General features: G+C 38.9%; 1 protein-coding gene across 15 annotated transcripts in view; it reads left to right on the forward strand.

Moving 5' to 3' along the window:
* The window catches only part of LPP (LIM domain containing preferred translocation partner in lipoma), a 736333-nt gene that overhangs the window by 548513 nt on the left and 167635 nt on the right, over positions 1-20185 (forward strand). For all 15 annotated transcript variants that reach the window (XM_074404687.1, XM_074404694.1, XM_074404689.1 and 12 more), the window contains one exon: positions 5315-5441. In XM_074404687.1, coding sequence (XP_074260788.1) covers positions 5315-5441 — 127 coding nt within the window. The remainder of the gene's footprint in view (positions 1-5314; positions 5442-20185) is intronic.

The following is a 20185-nucleotide window of genomic DNA, read 5'->3' on the forward strand; positions in this document are numbered from 1 at the left end:
AGACATTTGAGATTTCATATCTCTGAAAGTAGGCATCTTGAAAAGGGTCAAGCAAACGTGAAGAATAGGCCACAGTGAATATGTTGCTGGTACAATTCCAACTTCTACTTTTCAAGAAATGCAAAACAAAATAACACAAATCATCCTCTTTCAGCACCTCCCATCACGAATACTCAGTCGTGTTTCATTACCCATACAATATGCTAGAAATTGCTTATTAGCAAATAAGTTGGATACAGTTGTTGATTTTTCTCAGGAGATATTGAGCCCTAAACACTACTGAGAAAGAGAGATTAGAGTACGTCTCTGATGAGGTCAGTGAGAGTAGTACTAGGGTACTGCTTCTAGGCTTGAACACTGAAAGTCCTAAGCTGTCTTCTTTGGTGTGAGAGACAACTCTTAACTGAGGAACCCTGTGTTTCCCCCATTACGTATTCCACAGGTGTTAAATATTATGCACTGGGTTAGTGACAGCAGTGGAGTGGGGGTGGAGGGTATTCTCTAGCCAGGTGTCCCCAAACTTTTTACACAGGGGGCCAGTTCACTGTCCCTCAGACCGTTGGAGGGCCGCCACATACTGTGCTCCTCTCACTGACCACCAGTGAAAGAGGTGCCCCTGCCTGAAGTGCGACGGGGGGCCGGATAAATGGCCTCAGGGGGCCGCATGCGGCCCGCGGGCCGTAGTTTGGGGATGCCTGCTCTAGCCAAATAAATTTCAGAAATACTGGAAGAAATGATCTCTCAGAATCGTTCATCATAAGAAATAACAGGAATCCATAATTAGCGTTAGATAAACGAGTGTTCTCTAACAGAAAATAGCCTTTCCAAGTGCTACCTCAGAAACAGTATAGCAAGCAAATAGAGCATTCAGAGAACAAAAAGAATGATACAATTTTCTCAAAATCTGTGAAATATTGACAAGGTAAGTACTTTGAAATTAGATTTATACTTGAAATGTAAGTGCAAAGGGTAGAATCTAAATTTCTGGCTTAGATTTATAAAGGACAGAATCGGCTTTCTTGCTGCCTTGTTTATATTGAAAGGGAAACTGATATTAGGCTGAGACAACGGTAAATTTTGTCTGTTCTCAGAGGGTCCATCATAAGAGTGAAGGCAGGAATTATGAGGTTTTCTTTAATAGTTGTTTGGCTTAATCAAAACAACTAGCACCATTATTTTTAGAGGTAACATTTTATACTTTTCTAGCACTTTATGAAAAGCATTGTTTGGTTGGGGAAGAAATGCACGGCACTAGGAGACAGGTGACCCCATATTTTGGGCTCAAGATCTCCCCGTATTGCAAGCCTAAAGAAAAGGTATAGATCACTTTCCCATCCTCATTATCAATTCCATTACCTGAACCGTAATAATCGCCTCCCTCACAGCGCGGGTTGGGAGATTCAAAGACATCCTCTTGGTTACAATTGTCTGAAACTAGTAAAACTCTTATTTGTCGTGAAATGTGGGTTATCCCACTTTAATTCTTACAGAGACTGTGAGGTACCACTGGCAAGTCCATTGACAGAAGAGAAACTAAAGTTATAAAAGGTTGACAAGGTCACCTAAGGATGCCAAGCGGAGGTCATAGTCAAATCTCTGTCTCTAGCCATAATGAAACTGCCATATAATGTATCCCTTTATCTCTGGCCACCAATATGTTATGCTAAAGTCACCATCTCATTTCAGTCTCACTGCTCTCCCATTCACCCTCTACTCTAGAGAAAACGTTCCAAATCTAATTAGAATATTCTTCTTCTAAAAGTACCTATCATGTTTTCTAATGTCTGGATGTTCCTAAATGAGAATATGCAGATATATTCCCTGTGGTCTGTGAACTTCTTGAAATTCTAAGTTAATTTTGTGTACCTTATTACGGATTTTTTGTTTTTTTATCAAAAGACAGTTTAACGCATTAGTTTTGAGAGTTGTCCATAGTTGTCCATGTTCTCACCCAAGGCCTGGAGCCCCTGGCTCACTGAAAAGCCCTAAACAAGTCAGCATGGCATGGAAGCATGACTGACTCTTCCCATTTTTCCACCTCTCAAGCCCAAAATACTGAACAACTTGCAGTTTTTCCCACTTATACCAAACTACTTCTCAACTCTGAAATTTTGCTTCTCTCAGAGTCCTTCACTTGGCCTGGGTTGGAAGGCTGCTCCAGGATAGTGAGTCATATCCAGCATATCTTAATCACTTGAAGTCATCATGTTTTAAAAAATGTGTATTTCATGGATTACAAAAGTATAACTACATGCTGTACAATAAAGATGCAAATGTAGGAAGTGAAAGCCCCCTAGGATTCCACCTGCCAGAAAGAATCTCCTTTAACATTTGGACACCTGGTCTTTATATAGATCAGTAAATAAGCAGTAGTTTCTCTTTCCTATTCTGTAATTGGATTTTTTGTTTGTGAAACATTTCTTGTTCATCTTTGCAGTCATGTTACATAGATTTACAATGTAAGGATCTAACGTTGTCTGTTTAGGTGATTCTTTTGCTGGTTAGTTTACCTTGTTAGTCCTTGCTCCTCCTCTCAAATATGGCTACTGTGACCAGCCTTGGTCATTTAATGTTGTTCACTTGTGTGGGTACTTCTGCACAATTTTCCTGGAAGCAAGCAGCATACATGCAATTTAAAGTTTAACAATACTGGCAAGCATTCATCCAGTGTTCATGTTTATGCAGACACCTATCAACATACTATGCTAAATCTATATATCGATATATAGATATTAGATATATATTTTTTGGAGATAGTCTCTCTGTCACCCAGGCTGCAATGCAGTGGCACAATCTTGGCTCAAAATCCACCTCCCAGCCTCAAGCGATTTTCATGCTTCAGCCTCCTGAGTTGCTGGGATTACAGGTGTGCACCATCACACCCAGCTAATTTATATATTTTCAGTAGAGAGGGGTTTTCACAGTTTTGACCAGGCTGGTCTCGAACTTCTGGCCTCAAGTGATCCACCAGCCTTGGCCTCCCAAAGTGCTGGGATTACAAATGTGAGGCACTGCGCCTGACCTGTGCTTTTTATAATTAATTATTTGTGCATGTTTCTTAACCCCACTAGACTGCAATATTCTCAAAAACAAACGTTGCATCTAAAATATCTTTATATTAGGTTCCATAAGAACCTCCTAGGTTCTTACAGAAGGTACACAAACTAGACCCTGTAAGAATGAGTGAACAATGAGTGAACAAAACAATAAACAAAAGAATAACTAACTAATTCAGTAGCTCCTCTAACCCTTGTACCAAACTCATAAGACGGGTAAGGTGTACAGTTCAGAAGAGGCCCTAAGTTTAATCTTTAATGTTTGCTAATAAGTAAATCAGTCAAAGATGAGCCCTTGTCTGACTTTACCATAATTAGCCCTCCCTGATCTTTGGTGTGGGGGAGTCTCAATTTCCCTGAATCACAAAGAGGAGATTAGCATAATGGTTCTTCAGATCCAGGCAAGCAACTCAATTTTTTTTGTCTGTAACCTGAGCATATGCCATAGTTTACTCATCACTTTCTAATCTCTAATCCAAATGTTTCAACAATGCAGTAAAATCTCAGGCTAAGGTTAGTGACTAACGTAAGATATTTTTGACCTTTTCAGCCTTCTGTGTGTCAGTACTTCAAATATCTACATTTTGGGAAACCAAAAAGAAAAAAAAAATGAAAATTGTTTTGGAGGAAAGGCCAAATATGTATCAATCAACTTTCTTAAAAGACATCGAATGCTTTAGATGTCACACAAATGATTAATACCCATCTTGGAGTTGCTGAAGTAAATGTTGGGAATGATAACATGTGTTCAGGGATTTGTACTTTACAGGATTTTCACATCCAAGAACTCCTTTGGTAGAGTGAAGATAATAGGAGAATGAATATGCAGCTTTCTGTTTTGTTGAAGTTATTCTTGTAAACATTCTGAGAACCTCTTGGCCATCTATTTTAAGAATGCATAAATATAAAGGCGAGAGCATTCCCAACCCACATCCCTGTCTATTACCCATGGTGGATGTGATTATCAGTTCTAAATTTTAGTAATAGCATTTCTGTTTTTATAACACTTTTATTAAGAATGTTGGGGTGAGATATTAGAAATGGTCAAATGTATAGGCAAAGGAAAATGTAATAAATTCCGTTTTAATCACATAGCACAAAACTACTTTCAATCTAGTATCTGGCCTTTATTCTTTTTTTTACATGCTTTTTATTCTTCATTGATTATCTTAAGTACTCTCTCAATTGATATTTGATTCTCTTACATTGCTATACCTCTGACTCACCGACCCATTCATTTTTTAATTATTATTCTTTTATGTCAGTATTTTTGGGGGTACATACGGGTTTTGCTTACAGGGATGGATTTTACAGCGGTAAATTCTGAGATTTTAGTGAACCTATCACCCAAGTAGTTTATACTGTCTCCAGTTTCATCCCTCACCCCCTGGCCAACGTGGCTGTACCCAGGCCCCAAAGTTCACCATGTCGCTTTATATGTCTTTGCATCCTCATAGCTTAGCTCTGACCGCCCTATTTCAACATCAACCCATTGCCAATGCTACTGACTTATCATCACTCTTTGAAATCTGGCTGTTTGCAGTGCTGGAAAAATGAAATTACTCAACTTCCTTAACTAGAACAAAAGAACTAGCACCAAAAGGTTCACTTTCTGGACTCCTGTACCCGATAAGATTTATCTCATTTCCTATCTCAAAGTTTATATGTGGTCCAGAAATACACAACTTCCAGAAGCTCTTTATGCTACTTGACTTTTTTCACCTGAGTGTGAGAAACTTCTACCTGTGTGTTTTCTCCCTTTTAGCTGAGTCAGGCCCAGCCTGCTCTGCTGTGTCTCTTCAGGAAGTCCATCTAGTGCTAAGCGAGAGGTCTCACCTTATGCCCTGCTTGTGCTCTTTCTGCAGAAAAGCTGTTTTTCTCTAATTATTAATGAGCCTGTTTCTCCCACTTGACTGTAAGATTAATAAGAAAGAAAGACTCAATTTCCTTTTCTTATCAATATATAACAGCACCTAGTGATCACTTAGTAATTGTTGAACCAAATAGATTCTTCCTATTGTAAACATGGATTTCTAAAGCCTGATAGATGACTCACCTAGATAAGCCAAGTGAATAGAGATGTGTCCAAGGTTAGCCACTGAATAAGTGATAAAACTAATTCTCAAACTCGGGTCTCCTGTCTGCCAGCCACGTCTAGTGCTTTTTCCTCTCCAGTGCAATCACTGCCTGTGCAGGCTGACTGCCTTGGTTGATGACCTAGGTTGCAGTTAAAGGACTGTGTGCTTTCTGTCTTTCAGGGCGGACATACAGGGCCACTGGGGCCTTCACCTATTGCACCTTCATTCCGCCCAGAGGATGAGCTTGAGCACCTGACCAAAAAGATGCTGTATGACATGGAAAATCCACCTGCTGATGAATACTTTGGTGAGTGGGGTCTAGAGCTGACTTCCAAAGTAAATATCTTGTTCCGATTTCCTTGCTTAGTCATTGGAAGTATTGTCAACTCTACTGGTAAAGTATTTGAGTACAGATGCATGGGAGTTGATATAGAGGCCCACACAGCTAAGTAATTGCGGGATTTGCACTGCAAGACTGCCATAAATGTGATGTCTACTTAGATTGTACTAAAATTTCAGTGGTCCTTAGAGTTTCTTTAGGTACAAATTTTATTTTTTAAGACTTATTTTTTGGCCGGGCGCGGTGGCTCACGCCTGTAATCCCAGCACTTTGGGAGGCCGAGGCGGGCGGATCAAGAGATCGAAACCATCCTGGTCAACATGATGAAATCCCATCTCTACTAAAAATACAAAAATTAGCTGGGCGTGGTGGCACCTGCCTGTAATCCCAGCTCGGGAGGCTGAGGCAGGGAAATTGCTTGAAGCCAGGAGGTGGAGGTTGTGGTGAGCCGAGATCGCGCCATTGCACTCCAGCCTGGGTAACAAGAGCGAAACTCCGTCTCAAAAAAAAAAAAAAAAAAGACTTATTTTTTACTAGCCTAGGCAACATAGCAAAACCCTGTCTCCACTAAAAATGCAAAAATTAGCTGAGTGTGGTGGCATGTGCCTGTGATCCCAGCTACTCAGAAGGCTGAGGCCAGAGGATCACCTGAGCCTGGGAAGTCAAGGCTGCAACGAGCTATAATAGTGCTGCTGCACTCCAGCCTGGACAACAGAGTGAGACCCTGTCTCAAAAAAATAAAAAATAAGAACACTTATTTTTTTAACAATTTATTAGCTTCCCATTAGGCAGAAATAGGATTTCTGTGTATGTTCCCATTTCTCACTGGTCTAAAGATTCATGTAAAAAACGTGGAATTGGATATTGTCTAATATCTAATTTCCAGACTGTACTCTGAATCTTTTTTTCTATCTGAGTTCAAGAAGTGATGTTTTCTTTGTATTTTTAATCTTCCCCTCTTCAAATCTGTGAATAACTTTGAATGGTTAATTCTTCCAGTCCATGAATAGAATGCAAATTTATGGATTGTATGCCAATTGTGAGGTCTGAGGACACATGACCTGTCCTCAGTGAGGTTAAAATTGTTCAGGAAGAGATAAGACAAGCATACAAATAATTACTAGTGTAGGAAGAAAGTGATAAAAATTATGAGAAGGCTTAGGTTAATTGTTGTAAGTTATATTTTATTTTTTAAATTTTTAAATTTTTATTTTTTGAGACAGAGTCTTGCTCTATCACCTGGTCTGGAGTGTACTGGCATGATCTCGGCTCACTGAAACCTCTGCCTCCCAGGTTTAAGCAATTCTCCTGCCTCAGCATCCCAACTAACTGGGATTACAGGCACCCATCATCATGCCCAGCTAATTTTTGTATTTTTAGTAGAGACAGGGTTTCACCATGTTGGCCTGCCTGGTCTCCAACTACTGACCTCAGGTGATCCACCTGCCTCAATCTCCCAAAGTGCTGGGATTACAGTCGTGAACCATGACACCCAGCTATAAGTTTTGTTGTTGTTGTTGTTGTTGTTTTGAGTCGGAGTTTCGCTCTTGTTACCCAGGCTGGAGTGCAATGGCGCGATCTCGGCTCACCGCTACCTCCGCCTCCTGGGTTCAGGCAATTCTCCTGCCTCGGCCTCCTGAGTAGCTGGGATCACAGGCACGCGCCACCATGCCCAGCTAATTTTTTTTATTTTTAGTAGAGACGGGGTTTCACCATGTTGACCAGGATGGTCTCGATATCTTGACCTCGTGATCCACCCGCCTCGGCCTCCCAAAGTACTGGGATTACAGGCGTGAGCCACCGCACCCGGCGCTCCCAGCTGTAAGTTTTAAAAGCTCTATTTATTAGGAGCATCAGGAATACTTTGTAGAAGAATTGATGGCACTCAAATCTGAGCCCTTTAAACCAGTGCCTTTCACATTTTCTGTGGTGGAAGACCATTTTCCTACCAGTCTCTTGGAGAACAGTATTTTTCTAGAGTCAGTTAAAATTAATTACTAGGGAAATAAAAGATGTAAAATAAAATGGAAGATGAAATTTTATCATTAGAGTCAACCGTTCACTGATTACTCTTTTAAATTGTTATACTAGTTTCTAAATACTTATTCTTTGTTTCCCGAACTTGTCTCATCCAAAGTGATAAGCATTTCTTAGACACCCATCCATGGGCCACCTTTTTGAGTAGCACAGCTTTAAGGACATACAGAGAAAGGACATTTGGAGAACAGTATTAGTAAAGGCAAAGAGGTGGGAAAATTGCACAGGATTTTCGCTTCTTCAAATAGTTTCTATTTTCATGTCTTTTTTGCTCCTGTATATGTAGGATGTGTAATGACAGGTAAACTGACCACACCAGTCCAAAATCACACAGTAGGTGGAGTGGGAGGTATTCAGATATGAAAAACCTGTCATTTATTTGTATTTGGTAGGAGCGTAACTTAGTTAAAAGAGCACAGAGTGGGAATAAAACATCTGGTTGTGGCTGGGCATGGTAGCTTACTCCTGTAATCGCAGCACTTTGGGAGGCCAAGGTGGGTGGATTATCTCATGTCAGGGGTTCAAGAGCAGCCTGGCCTACATGGCGAAACCCTGTCTCTACGAAGAAGACAAAAACTAGCCGGATGTGGTAGTGGATACTGTGGTCTCAGTTAGTCGGGTGGCTGAGGCAGTAGAATTGCTTAAACCTGGGAGGCAGAGGTTGCAGTGAGCTGAAATTGTGCCACTGCACTCCTGCCTGAGTGACAGAGCAAGACTCCATCTCAGGGGGAAAAAAAAAAAAAAAATCTGTAGTCTCTTCTCTGTCCCTTGCTGGCCAAGCAATACTGACATTTTAGCTATCTGCCTGAGCCCCATTTCCCACCTCAGTATATCCATGGTTGAGGCAAATGTTCTGTAGCATTTCTTTCAACAGTAATAAGTTCAATATTTACACATCATAATCCAAAGACATGTAACAGTAAAGCTAAAGACAAATGGATGGAGATTAACAACAATGCACGGAGAAGAGTAAAACAAAACAAAACATAAAAAATCCACAGAAGTCTCTAGTTATATCAAAATATGCTAAAAGTATATGAAGCTCTTGTCGTTGCCATGTGAGGAGGATTTATAATGGAGTCTAAGATAAATTTTTAAAAAGTGAAAACTCAGGTCTCTGTATTAGGCCCTATTAAAAAGGAAAAGCCGACTTACCAAGTATTTAGGCTTCAAATATCATAGCAACCAAATATATAGCCACAAAGAAAACTAAACATAGATGGAGATTGCATGAATGAATTGTTCAATATATTGAACACTGAGAAACAGATATAAGTTATTATTTTTGCCTTCAAGAACTGTCCAAGCTCTACTACTTAGTAGCTTAGAAAACTTGAACAAGCATTATTCCCTCCAAATCTTCATTTTTGTTTTGTTTTATCTGTAATATGGGAATAATAACTAGCTTATACTGTTGTTGTGAGAAATGAATGAAATATTTATAGAAAGCCCTTAGCCAAGTTCTTGGCATGTAGAATATGCTCAATATTCAAAGTTCTCCCATGCTCTTGGGGCTTGTAGTTTATTTAAGATAATAAGATATGCTTATTAAAAATCCATTAATAACACTTGATTTAAATTTACGTTCCTAGCAACAATAGAACGTACGTCACCAATTGGTAAATAATCATTGCCAATGGGGATTACTAACCATTTGAGTATCTGGAAAAAATGACTAACGTTTGAGTGCTTATTATATGGCAGCACTGTATTTTATTTATGTTATAGGAATTAACTCATTTCAAATCTTACTGGAAAATGTAACCCTGTGAAGTAGATACTACTGTCATTTCCAGATTTTGAAATTAAGGCACAAAAATATGAATTTGCCTAATGTCAACAGCTAATATATTGTAGAATTGAATTAGAATCCAGATTTGTACATTTAAACACCACACTGTAAAAGATGAGGAAAGCTAGCCAGCCTATATATTTATTTAGAAGAGCGTTTATGGTGGAAATTAGCTTTGGACAGATGGGAAATAAGAGATGAACATTCCCTTCTAAGTACACAGAATTAACAAAATATAAGTTGAGGCCAGGATTATTTAAAGAAAATTTACGTTATGTAGAAAACAAAAATATATATATATGCCTATGATAATATGCAGGCTGCTCTGCTAGATGGTGGTGGGCGCAGATGGGGGTTTTACCTTTGAGGTCCTTATAGTCTAATAGGGTATGTTTAGAGGATTGTGATGTTATATTATCACCACAAGACAGAAAGTGACAAGAGACTTAAGCAATGTCCACCAAGTGTTCGTTGAGAATTCAGAAACAGGAGAGAGAAAATCAAGATAGAAGAATGGAAAAGTGTTTATGGAGTAGTTCGCCTCTGAGTAAGTCTTTAAAACTGTGCTAATTGAGATTTGGGAGTAAGAAGACAGGAGAGAAGTGAAGTGATTACTCAGGAGGGGAATTTTGACCTAACAGGGAACATTGGAGTGAAGTGTCTACGTGAGCAGTAGCAAATATTGGGAAATAAGGTTGAAGTAGCAGGTTAGGACCAGTCTAGCGAAGGCTTTCAGTGTTTGGCTAAAGGCTAAGAACTTTATTGTCTATAATGAGCCCTTGCACACTGAGATCATATGCCATGAAAAGGGCTCCATGAGCAGTGGTTAGAAACGTGGGCTCTAAAGGCAGGATGCCTTGATTTGAATGGCCGCTCTACCTCTTACCAGCAAGATGAAATAAGAGTCCTTTGACTTGTGAATGTAACTCTCCTTTATTGTTCCATGCTTTAAACATTTCTCAAGCACCTTCTCTGCTCCTGTTACTGTGCTGGGTGTTAGGGACACCCAAATGCAGAGGATCTGTCCTCATGGGGCTCATGGGTTCCTAGGAAAGACGAGAGTCACAGATGTCAAGGATTTCAGTGCAGATATCAGCACTGTGTCAGGTGTGACTGAGCTGCTGTGTGAGGGTCAGTAAGTCCAGCTGAAGATGAACAGAAAGATTACATGGTAGTGTGTTTGCATCAGCAGGGCCTGACCCAAAAGCGACAGATAAAGTCTTCTGCTCTCTATCGGAGTTTTACCTTTGGCCTATTCTAGACTGAAAACAGCATTGTCAAGCACTTTCCTTAAATAACTTCTCTTTTTTGTAGTACTATCCTCTCAGCCCTGGCAAAACCCCATCACCTACTCTTTCTTTACTGCTTTGCCTGTTTAATGCTGGAATTTTCATTTAAACCATAGCTGACTTACTGAAGGTAATTAAGTGCTTTCATGTCATAGATCTCCTGCTTGACTACAAGCTGCACTAGGGAGTGAGTTAACAAAATGTAAATAAATGATGTCAACAGAGAGTTCCTTTGTGGTCATGTTGCGTTGCTTCCAAGCCACTATTTTTTTTTTTCATAAGTAGAATGATGGATGAATATGTTTTTATAGCTATGGTTTCTTTACGGAGCCCCTCATCACTCTTAATGGTTTTATTTATATTTAATTATAATTATTGTATGCCTAAAAGTATTGGGAGAGGCACCAAAGATCACCTCACAGATGACTTAAGTACAAAGGAGGAAAGGAACTTTTATAATGGAGGTCTCCTGGAAGCCATCTTCCACCAGCTAATGAAATTTAACATCCCCAATAATAGGACAGGCTAACCTAGGCCAACTGACTGCAGGTAAGCAGCCGGCAGCATCATCTAGGCAATAGTCTTGCTAAAATACTTCAGCTCTATCCAACCACTAGGAAGTAAAACAATCCAGATGATGGGACATTCTTCAAGACACCTGTCCTGAATTCTTCAACATTGTCAAGGTTATCAAACACTGTTCTAGATTAAAGGAAATTGAAGAGACATGCCATTCAAATGTAAGGCATCTGTCTTGATTGAATTCTGGATTTTTTTTAAAAAAAAAACAAAAAAGCTATAACGGATTGGTAGCAAACAGAGAAATTTGAATATGAATGATAGATAATACATCAATGTTAATTTCATGATTATGTTAATGGCATTGTGATTAGGAAAATCTTATTTTTATTAGCTATTTGTTGAAGTATAGGGTGAGATGTGATGATGTCTACAATTTATTTTGAAATAGTGATAGAATGACAGAAAGAGAGAGAAGGATGAGTGATAGAAAGATGTAGAGAAACAGAGATAGAAATAAATGTTGTGGGGAGGCAGAATCACCTCGGGTTAAAACAGCTAGAGATGCTATAACCACAACAACTACAAGGACTTCTCTCCTCTGTAAAAATGTACTGAAACCTGTCACAAATGAATTATCTTAAGAATCCTTCCCAGGATGGGTAGAGAGAGCGCCATTTCTGTACCTTCTCAACTTTATTGTTTTAATGACTACAGTAGATCTCTGAAATTTCTCATTATTGTTTATCTTTTTTTCTTATTTTTTTTTTTAACCAAACATACACCTCCTATTGCTGGTGAGTTGAGGACAGTTTTGGCAGTGATAACGAAAGCTGGTATTTACCTAGAGCTCCATATGTTTAAAAAGCCAAGTTGCAGGCACAACATGACTAGCAGATCTGGTGATGATGTCTTCATTTTTCGGATGGGGAAATAGAGAGTCAGAGAGGCTCAATGAGTTGTTTAAGGTCACATAGCTAATAATTTCAGAATTTGGCCTCCCTCTTTTGATCTCATGTCTATTATGATACATTACCATTACAGAAAGGTATATAAATGCAGTTCCTGCGATTGTCAGGAATTGGCTGTTTCTCTCTCATGTCATAACTTTTCCTTATGAAGTTATGATCTTAAGTGAGAGATGGAAAGACTGCTTCTGCCCAAGATCACATGTTCATGGTCTGAACTTCAGTGTAACTGGTATGTTTCACCCATCCTTAACATCCTGAATTAACTGCTGTGACTTGGCTGAGCTACATACATTAGGAAGACTATCTACCCGATACCTCCCTATCAGCCATGTTTGCAGACTGTAGATCTTCTCTTCACCTTGGGAGAAGGCAAATCACCAATAGCCACAGTTCTTGTTTTTTCAATTCACGTTTTTTATAAAATGTAACAAACAGAAATCCTTAACTGTCTCAGCTGGTTTTTTTTCTTTATAATTTATTCTGAAAAGGTGATAGCTTTCATGTTTCCATACCTTCTTTTGCCCATGTTCATTAAAACTTGTGACTGTTGCATTACAGCATTAGGTAGATGCCACAGATGTTGAACCATGATAAAGCAGCTGGGTGAGTCTATATCTCTACAGGGAAGATAGAGTCTTTATACTGTGAGCATTTGCCGTCTACTTGGACTTAAGTTTTGGCCTCAACAGATTTCCTTACCATGGATGTGTGTCTTTCCATTAACAATGATGTCATTTCAGTGGGCCTGAACACTACCCTGTAGAGAGAAGGGAGGAAATGGTAGAAAGTTCGAGGTAGGAGAAAATTCTTACCCAACTCAATCAACCGGACAGTGGGTGTTTAGCCCAGCTCATTGACAGGAAGCCTTGGTTCAAGTGCTTCCGTTTTAGAGGAAGCTGTTTTCCTGAACAACTAGAAAAATATGTTGATACTAAAGGAGGCTCTCCGTTCCAGTGATAGATGCTTAGAAAGAACCAGGGGTGATGAAGTAACTGTAAATTATTATAATTTAGAGTAAATTCAGAGCTTATAATAGAAAATGGAAATTTTTACATTGAGAATTAAACTATAAATTATTATAATTTAAATTCCGAACTTATAATAGAAAATGGAAAATTTTTAAATAGAGCATTAAAATGAATAGGGGAGAAAGGTATTATTCTCAGAACACTGGGGTATCTATGGGGCTAGTTGCCAGCTTTGAAGTTTGTCTTTTTCAAACAGTTTTCAGCAGCTAAAGTAAAGTAACGTTGAGTTTGTCTGCAGAGAACCTTGAGACATCTCTTTGAAATTGTCTAAGACTTTTTTGTGTTGGTTGATACACCCACAGCCTTAAGTAATACACCCAGAACCCCCAAGTTTTGTGCTTTCGTTCATTTTGTAAGAGAAAGCATGTTTGTATATGAAGCTTTTCATACATGTGTATCAGTGACTGTGGCATAATTCTCTCCAGATAATAATGTTCTGGCAGCCCCTATGGCTGAAGACAACACTGTTGGAAGACAGTATCTCTCGAAATGGCTGTTGTAATGCATCTGGGGATGGAGTGGAAATATCTGACAGTACAATTTTAAGCATGGAGCTGTAATTATCTTGACATTGTTTATATGGTATTGTCTTATTCCTTCTTTAAAAAAAAAAACAGGGATGTGAGCCTTAAAATTATTTAGTGAACTATTTGAAGAATCCTTCAGAGCAGCACTAGGTAAATTCTCTTCACAGAACTTCGCATTTATCTAAGAAAACTTTTTGTTCATCTCTGAGTTAGTTGGGGTTATTGAGAATTTTGGCAGAAAACTAGGAGTTTGTCTTAGTGGAACTAGGCTTTCATTTTTCAAACGATAGCTAGACAAACGTGGAAGGCATGAAGCAGCAGGGACCTAGCATATGCTAAGCCTTGAGAGAAGAAAGGCATGAACAGGAATAAAGTGCATGATTGATCACTTTATTGGTAATGCCAGCTCATTGTATTTGGTGCCTAGGCATCTTCTCAATTAAAATGAAAATGGAGGGTCAGTGAATGTTCATGAATAGAAACAGAACAAACGAAACAGTGGGGAGGATGGTCCATTTCCTTTCTGTGCTAGTGGGACCAGTTGATCAGGGAGCATGTCCAGAGGACTTGACTAAGATGCTTAGGAAACTAGAAACCATGATTTGAGATGCAGTTGAAGGTAGGAAGTAAGGAAAGCCTGGAGCTCCAATTGCTGCTGAAAGACTGTCATGTGGAAAGGGAATTTGATTTAATATTTGTGATTTGAAAATTAGCAACAAAGGCAAGTGAGAGGAGTCTGGCCAGTTCCCATTCAGTATAATTAAATTATATTTTTTAACAGAGGGAAGAAAGTCTTTGTGAAATTCTAGGTCAGAATCTAATAATCCCTTGTTGGTGAAAATGTTGATAGGTACTCAAGCAACTGATGGATGATGAGATTCAATTTCGCAAATGCTGTCAGACTCTGATGTTTTGTGACTTGGGCATCTCAACTTGTTTGAAAGTTAGCATCTTGTATCCAGCTTCTAGGTCTACCCCTAGATGATCATTATTATTATATGATTTCAACTAACATTTATATAATGCCTTTTAAAGCACTTTTCTGCTTGTTATATCACTTGAGCAAGACAGCAGTCCTACAAAATAGACAGTGTGTTTATTCCCATTTGGGATATTTAGAAATGAAAGATTTCAGTGATTAAGGGACTCTCCACTCCCTAGGGCTCTTCACTGCTATCACAAGTCATAGAGCAGGTAAGTAGCAGAATTGCACCAGGGCACAGGGCTACTGACTTTAAATTCTTTTTGCTTTTCACCCCATTGTGCTGTTAACACCATGTGCTGAATTGGTCATGGGCCGTAAGATAGATGAGTTAACATACTCCATGTTTTAGCTTTGTAATCTGCATAAGGAACCGTGTGATTGCTTTGTAAAGTGCTTGGAGGATCTCAGCCGAGAGGTGTAAAGTCATTTGTATTTCATTGTTTGTATTATTATGTGACAAGAAAATGGTTTCCAAAGTGCTCCTGTCAATTACAAACTGGGAAATGACGCCAGGTGGGCAGCTGCCTTTAGTGGATCTTGTTTTCACAGATAAATGACCTAATTAATGAAAAACCCCAAAACCACAATGGAAGAAAAATTAGACAGTAAGTGGCTTAGAGAAAAGGTGGTATTGATTTTGGGGGAAAAATGGGTTTCTTGGTTTCATTTCTCTCCAACTTTTTGTTTAGGGTGTCTTTGAGCTGTGGGAGTTGAATGTTTTCTAGTTAATAAGACATGTTAGGTATATTTTCTTCTGTGGTAGTGACTTCTGGTAATGTTTGTTCAGAGTAGTATATGTTTACAGCACTAAATAAATAATAATCCTGAGCATTTTATGTGTTCTATCTTAGCCTACATTAATTTTTTATTAATTTGGCTAGTGTGTTCTTAAGCATTGATTTGGAATCCCAGACTTAGAGTAAAGAAGAATGTGATATTAGAAATTATCTGGGAAATCCCTTCATTTTCTAGAAAACTGAATCCCAAATGACTCATTCAAAGCTGTGCAACTCGGTGTGTTTTGAATTCTGTGGTCAAAATCTTCTTTCTGATTAATGAACAGTCTCTGATGGCTTGAAGAGGAATGGCAGGGCTATTTACAGAGGTGAGAACGGAGGTTGGGCCTGCTACTTTTGTGATCTCATACCTTGGATCTACCTTATCAAACATAAGAACACATTGCCTTTTAAAAGAATAAAATAAATAACTTTTTAGGAACTATGTGTATGTATTTTTAAATACAGAAGAACCTAAGTTTTCTTATACAAAAGAACAAAAGAGATTCCCAATATCTTTTATCTCAGTGTCTGTATCCAATTTTCTTGTAATATTTCCCATCTATTTTCTCCATGAAATGTAAGTCTTAGTGAGGGCAGCAGTTTTTGTTTAGTTCACTGTTGTGGTCCTGTCATTCCTAGAATAATGCCTGGCACATCGGAGATGTTTAATAAATGTTAATGAATTAATGAACTAACAAATGAAAACTGTGAGCAGACAATCACATTTCTTTAATAGGACATGGTAAAGTTCAGGGAGGAAATCATTCATTTAAAATATAATTATTTAGCACCTTATAGAATCATAAAACGTTAGAACTGGAGGGTACCTTAGGACACTAGGAAAACCTCTTCATTTTTAGAGATGATGAAAGTGAGTGAGGTTTTTTTGTTTGGTTTTGGTTTTTGTTGAGACAAAGTCTGACTCTTATCTCCCAGACTGGAGTGCCCATGCATGATCTGAGCTCACTGAAAGCTCTGCCTCTTGGGTTCAAGAGATTCTCCTGTCTCAGCCTCTCCAGTAGCTGGGATTACAGGACAATGCTGGCTAATTTTTGTATTTTTGGTAGAGATGGGGTTGCACCATGTTGGCCATGCTGGTCTCGAACTCCTGACCTCAGGTGATCTGCCTGCCTCAGCCTCCCAAAGTGCTGGGATTACAGGCATGAGCCACTGCGCCCAGCCAAAAATGAGTGAGATTTTTAGGGTCTCAAATTTGTTAGTGACAGAGCCACAGAGTATAACTCAGACTTTTTCATTCCTTTTTTTTAAAAATCACTTAAGGGCACTGGAGAATATATAAAGTAGAGTAGGACATGGTTGCTACATGTGTTAAACTTAACTTTAAATTGGATTAAAGCCTTTGGAGTTGATCTCTTTTGCATGTGTCTTCGTGAAATTTAAAGGTTGAACTGGTCAATGAAGAGAGTGCCTGGCTAAGATTCTGTTTTTCAAGTTCTGGATGACATTTTCTCTAATTGTGAGTTTCATCTGTAGTCCTTGGTTCACAAGACAATTTCGTACCACAGCGGTTTTCTTCTGTTCTAATCTAATTTGGTTGGATGGACAGGGAATCACATTGAAAGAAACATTCTTTTCATATGTTTATTTGAGTTGTCCATAGCAAAATTTAAAGTAAGCCTCTTCAAAACTGTGAACCATCACCCAGGATTGGTGTTTCATACCATCTTGATACAAACAGCAGACACCCAGTCATTCAGTTGCAGTTGGATCACAATCCCTTTATTAGAAGAAAGAAGAGAAAAACAGAAGAGAGCTTTCTACTCCATAATTGAATGTCCTTTGCTTATTAACCATGGAAACAAACTTGAAATTCTGGGAGAGAAAGTACTGGTGGGGCTCACATTGTATGTGCTAAAAAGAAAGTCTCAGTTTGGTCCTGGTGCCTGAACCTACAAGTGCTAATTATGCATTTTCTGATATTAACACACAAGCCCAGCCATGAACTCAGTTCCTCTTCCCTTTCAAACCACCATCGTTCCCCCAACTTGCACTTTCCCCACAACTTTCTCTAAAACACCCAGATAAGCATCTCCTTCCAGACTATGAAGTGACATTAGGATTGTCAGAAGGCATAATTAACTGAGTGTCAGCAAAGCGACTGATTGAACATTTGTGGAGGTGTACTTGAGAGGCATCTGTTGTACTTTTTCTTTTTTTGGAGTCAAATCTCCCTCCATCGCCCAGGCTGGAGTGCAGTGGTGTGATCTTAGCTCACGGCAACCTCCACCTTCCAGGTTCAAGTGATTCTCCTGCTTCAGCTTCCCGAGTAGCTGGGACTGCAGGGGCACACCACCATGCCCGAATAATTTTTGTATTTTTAGTAGAGATTGGATCTCACCATATTAGTCAAGCTGGTCCTGAACTCTGGACCTCATGATCCGCCCATCTTGGCCTCCCAAAGTGGTAGGTTTAGAGGCATGGGCCGCTGCAGCTGGCCCTGTTGTACTTTTAATTGTCCAGATTTATCCATCTACAAATATTTATTGAGTGCCTACTACACACTATATACTATACACTCTTGTAGTGTATACTATGAGAGATAATGGAAATGATATAATGGTCAAGGACAGAAGGCATTTGTTAAATCCTCTAGGGCCAAGGGCTTTGATAGAGAACGGATTTCACAACTGGTAGTGGAAAATCTGTTCTTTTCCATCCAGGTTCAGAGGATTTTGCCACTGTACTAACTGACCCGTGCCATATAAAATGCTGAAATAGTCCACGTGAAGACATACAGGCATACCTCTTCCTGGTGTGTGAAGATGAGTGACAAAGTACTGTCGGTGGTTAGAGCTCCCACCAAAAATGGTTAAATACTTAAAAAGAAAAAGCAAACAATATCCAACACAATAAAAAAAAAAAATCACAGAAACAGTTTCAATTTAATGACCTTATCCCAGTTCTCTTCCTAAGGCTGACTCTGATGTTAGTCATGTTTTATTTCATTCTTCCGGATTTCTGACAGTACTGTACAGCTCTGCTCTCAGTCCTTACTTGGTTCTAAGGTTTGACCATTAAACTTTGAACTTGTATGAGCCTTGAAACTGGCTCTACTCCATTCTGGCCGTGAGCATCATTTGTTATAATTCAACAAGAGCAAACAGAAACAGTGTACACCAGTGACTCGCTGAAAGAGGCTAAAAAGATACAGCAGGGAGGAGTAATGAAAATGGGTGTTTAACCTCCTCTGACTCCCCATTTCTTTCCTAGTCAGCCTTAGGATCGTGGCAAAGTTAGAGAGGCATTTAGAAATCATCTCGCTTGAGAGCTTTCCATTCTTCAGTCATCAGAGAGGATCTTTGTGATTTTTTTACTATATACATAAATTATCCATATTATTATTTGCCTGATATTTTTATTTAAATCTATTAACTTTTTATTCATCTTGGTCTTCATATCAATGACATCTATAATTTAATTCTGGGGGTCAAAGTACTAAGTTGCTTCTTTCCTCTAAAAGACATTAACTACTATATTTAAATTTTAAAAATACAGCTGGAATTACAGATCATATCTGTCATCCCAACGCTTTGGGAGACTGAGGTCAGAGAATTGCTGGAGTCCAAAAGTTCGAAACTAACCCGGGCAATGTGGTGAGACCTCAAAAAAAGAAAAATTATTGCTAGGTATAGTGGAACACATCTGTGGTTCCAGCTACTCGGGAGGCTGAAGTGGGAGGATCTCAGGAGGTCCATGCTGCGGTAAGCCATGACTGCACCACTGCACTCCAGCCTGAGTGGCAGAGCAACAGTCTGCCTCAATGAAACAAAACAAAAAACAAAGTTCATTCATGCACCAGCTAATGTTTGAAATATTGAGAAATGTGGATATCATTCAATGAGAAGAAAAATTGATAGGGTACCATGGTGAAATGGTATCCTCAAGCTTACCATTAAGTTTAGAAAGCATACTTTTTTTTTTTTTTTTTTTTTTTTGCATGTAGAGTCATCATGTTCTTGCGAGAGATAGTGTTGTAGTGTAATCCAGGTGTCCAGCCCTCAGAGGCATTGCTGGCCTGACGCTGTCCCACTGACTCACTGTGACATCTTGGGCCAGTCTCTTTTCCATAGGTCTCATCTCTCGTATCAGGAGATTAGAACACATGAACTATTGTGATCCTTCTGGCCTCTTAACTCCTTTGCCTCAAATACTTGTCATAAATTTGTCCTTTCTACACTGTTAAAAAAAAAAATGTAGGTGGGTAAGAAAAGCAGCTGCCCTACGTAAAATTTCAGTGCTTCTTACCTCAGACTTATGGAGAAGAATTGTAAGCAAACCCAAGAATTATATTTCCTAGATCATTTTATTCTCTGCATGTTACTGTTACCCATTTCCTGAGGTTTACGAGACGATCACTGCATTGAAAGTAGCTTTCAGTGCCAGGTAATAAAAGTGGAATAGGATGTAGAATATGATGAAGAATATCATGCACTAGTGTTGGGTAGACTAGTAGGGTCACTCTGTTTAAGGATTTTCAGTAATGGTGTTCACTCATGGTAATTAGCATACCGGCTCAGTAATGGTGTTCACTAATGGTCATTGACATATGTAAGTAATATTGATATGGGTAACCATCAATGGAGCAATGGTCTTTAATGTGGATGATACAGCAGTGACAAAAATGAATAATTCATCTTTTGTTAGAAGGCTTGATAAAGTGAGCACTAGATTTGGCATCAGGAAATCCAAGTGTAACTCATCTTTTCTGTATAACATTAGTGGCATGTGATATTTGTTATACATTATTGAGAACTATTCTTTTA

The sequence above is a fragment of the Saimiri boliviensis genome, chromosome 8 (genome assembly GCF_048565385.1).
Source record: "Saimiri boliviensis isolate mSaiBol1 chromosome 8, mSaiBol1.pri, whole genome shotgun sequence".
Lineage (NCBI taxonomy): Eukaryota > Metazoa > Chordata > Mammalia > Primates > Cebidae > Saimiri > Saimiri boliviensis.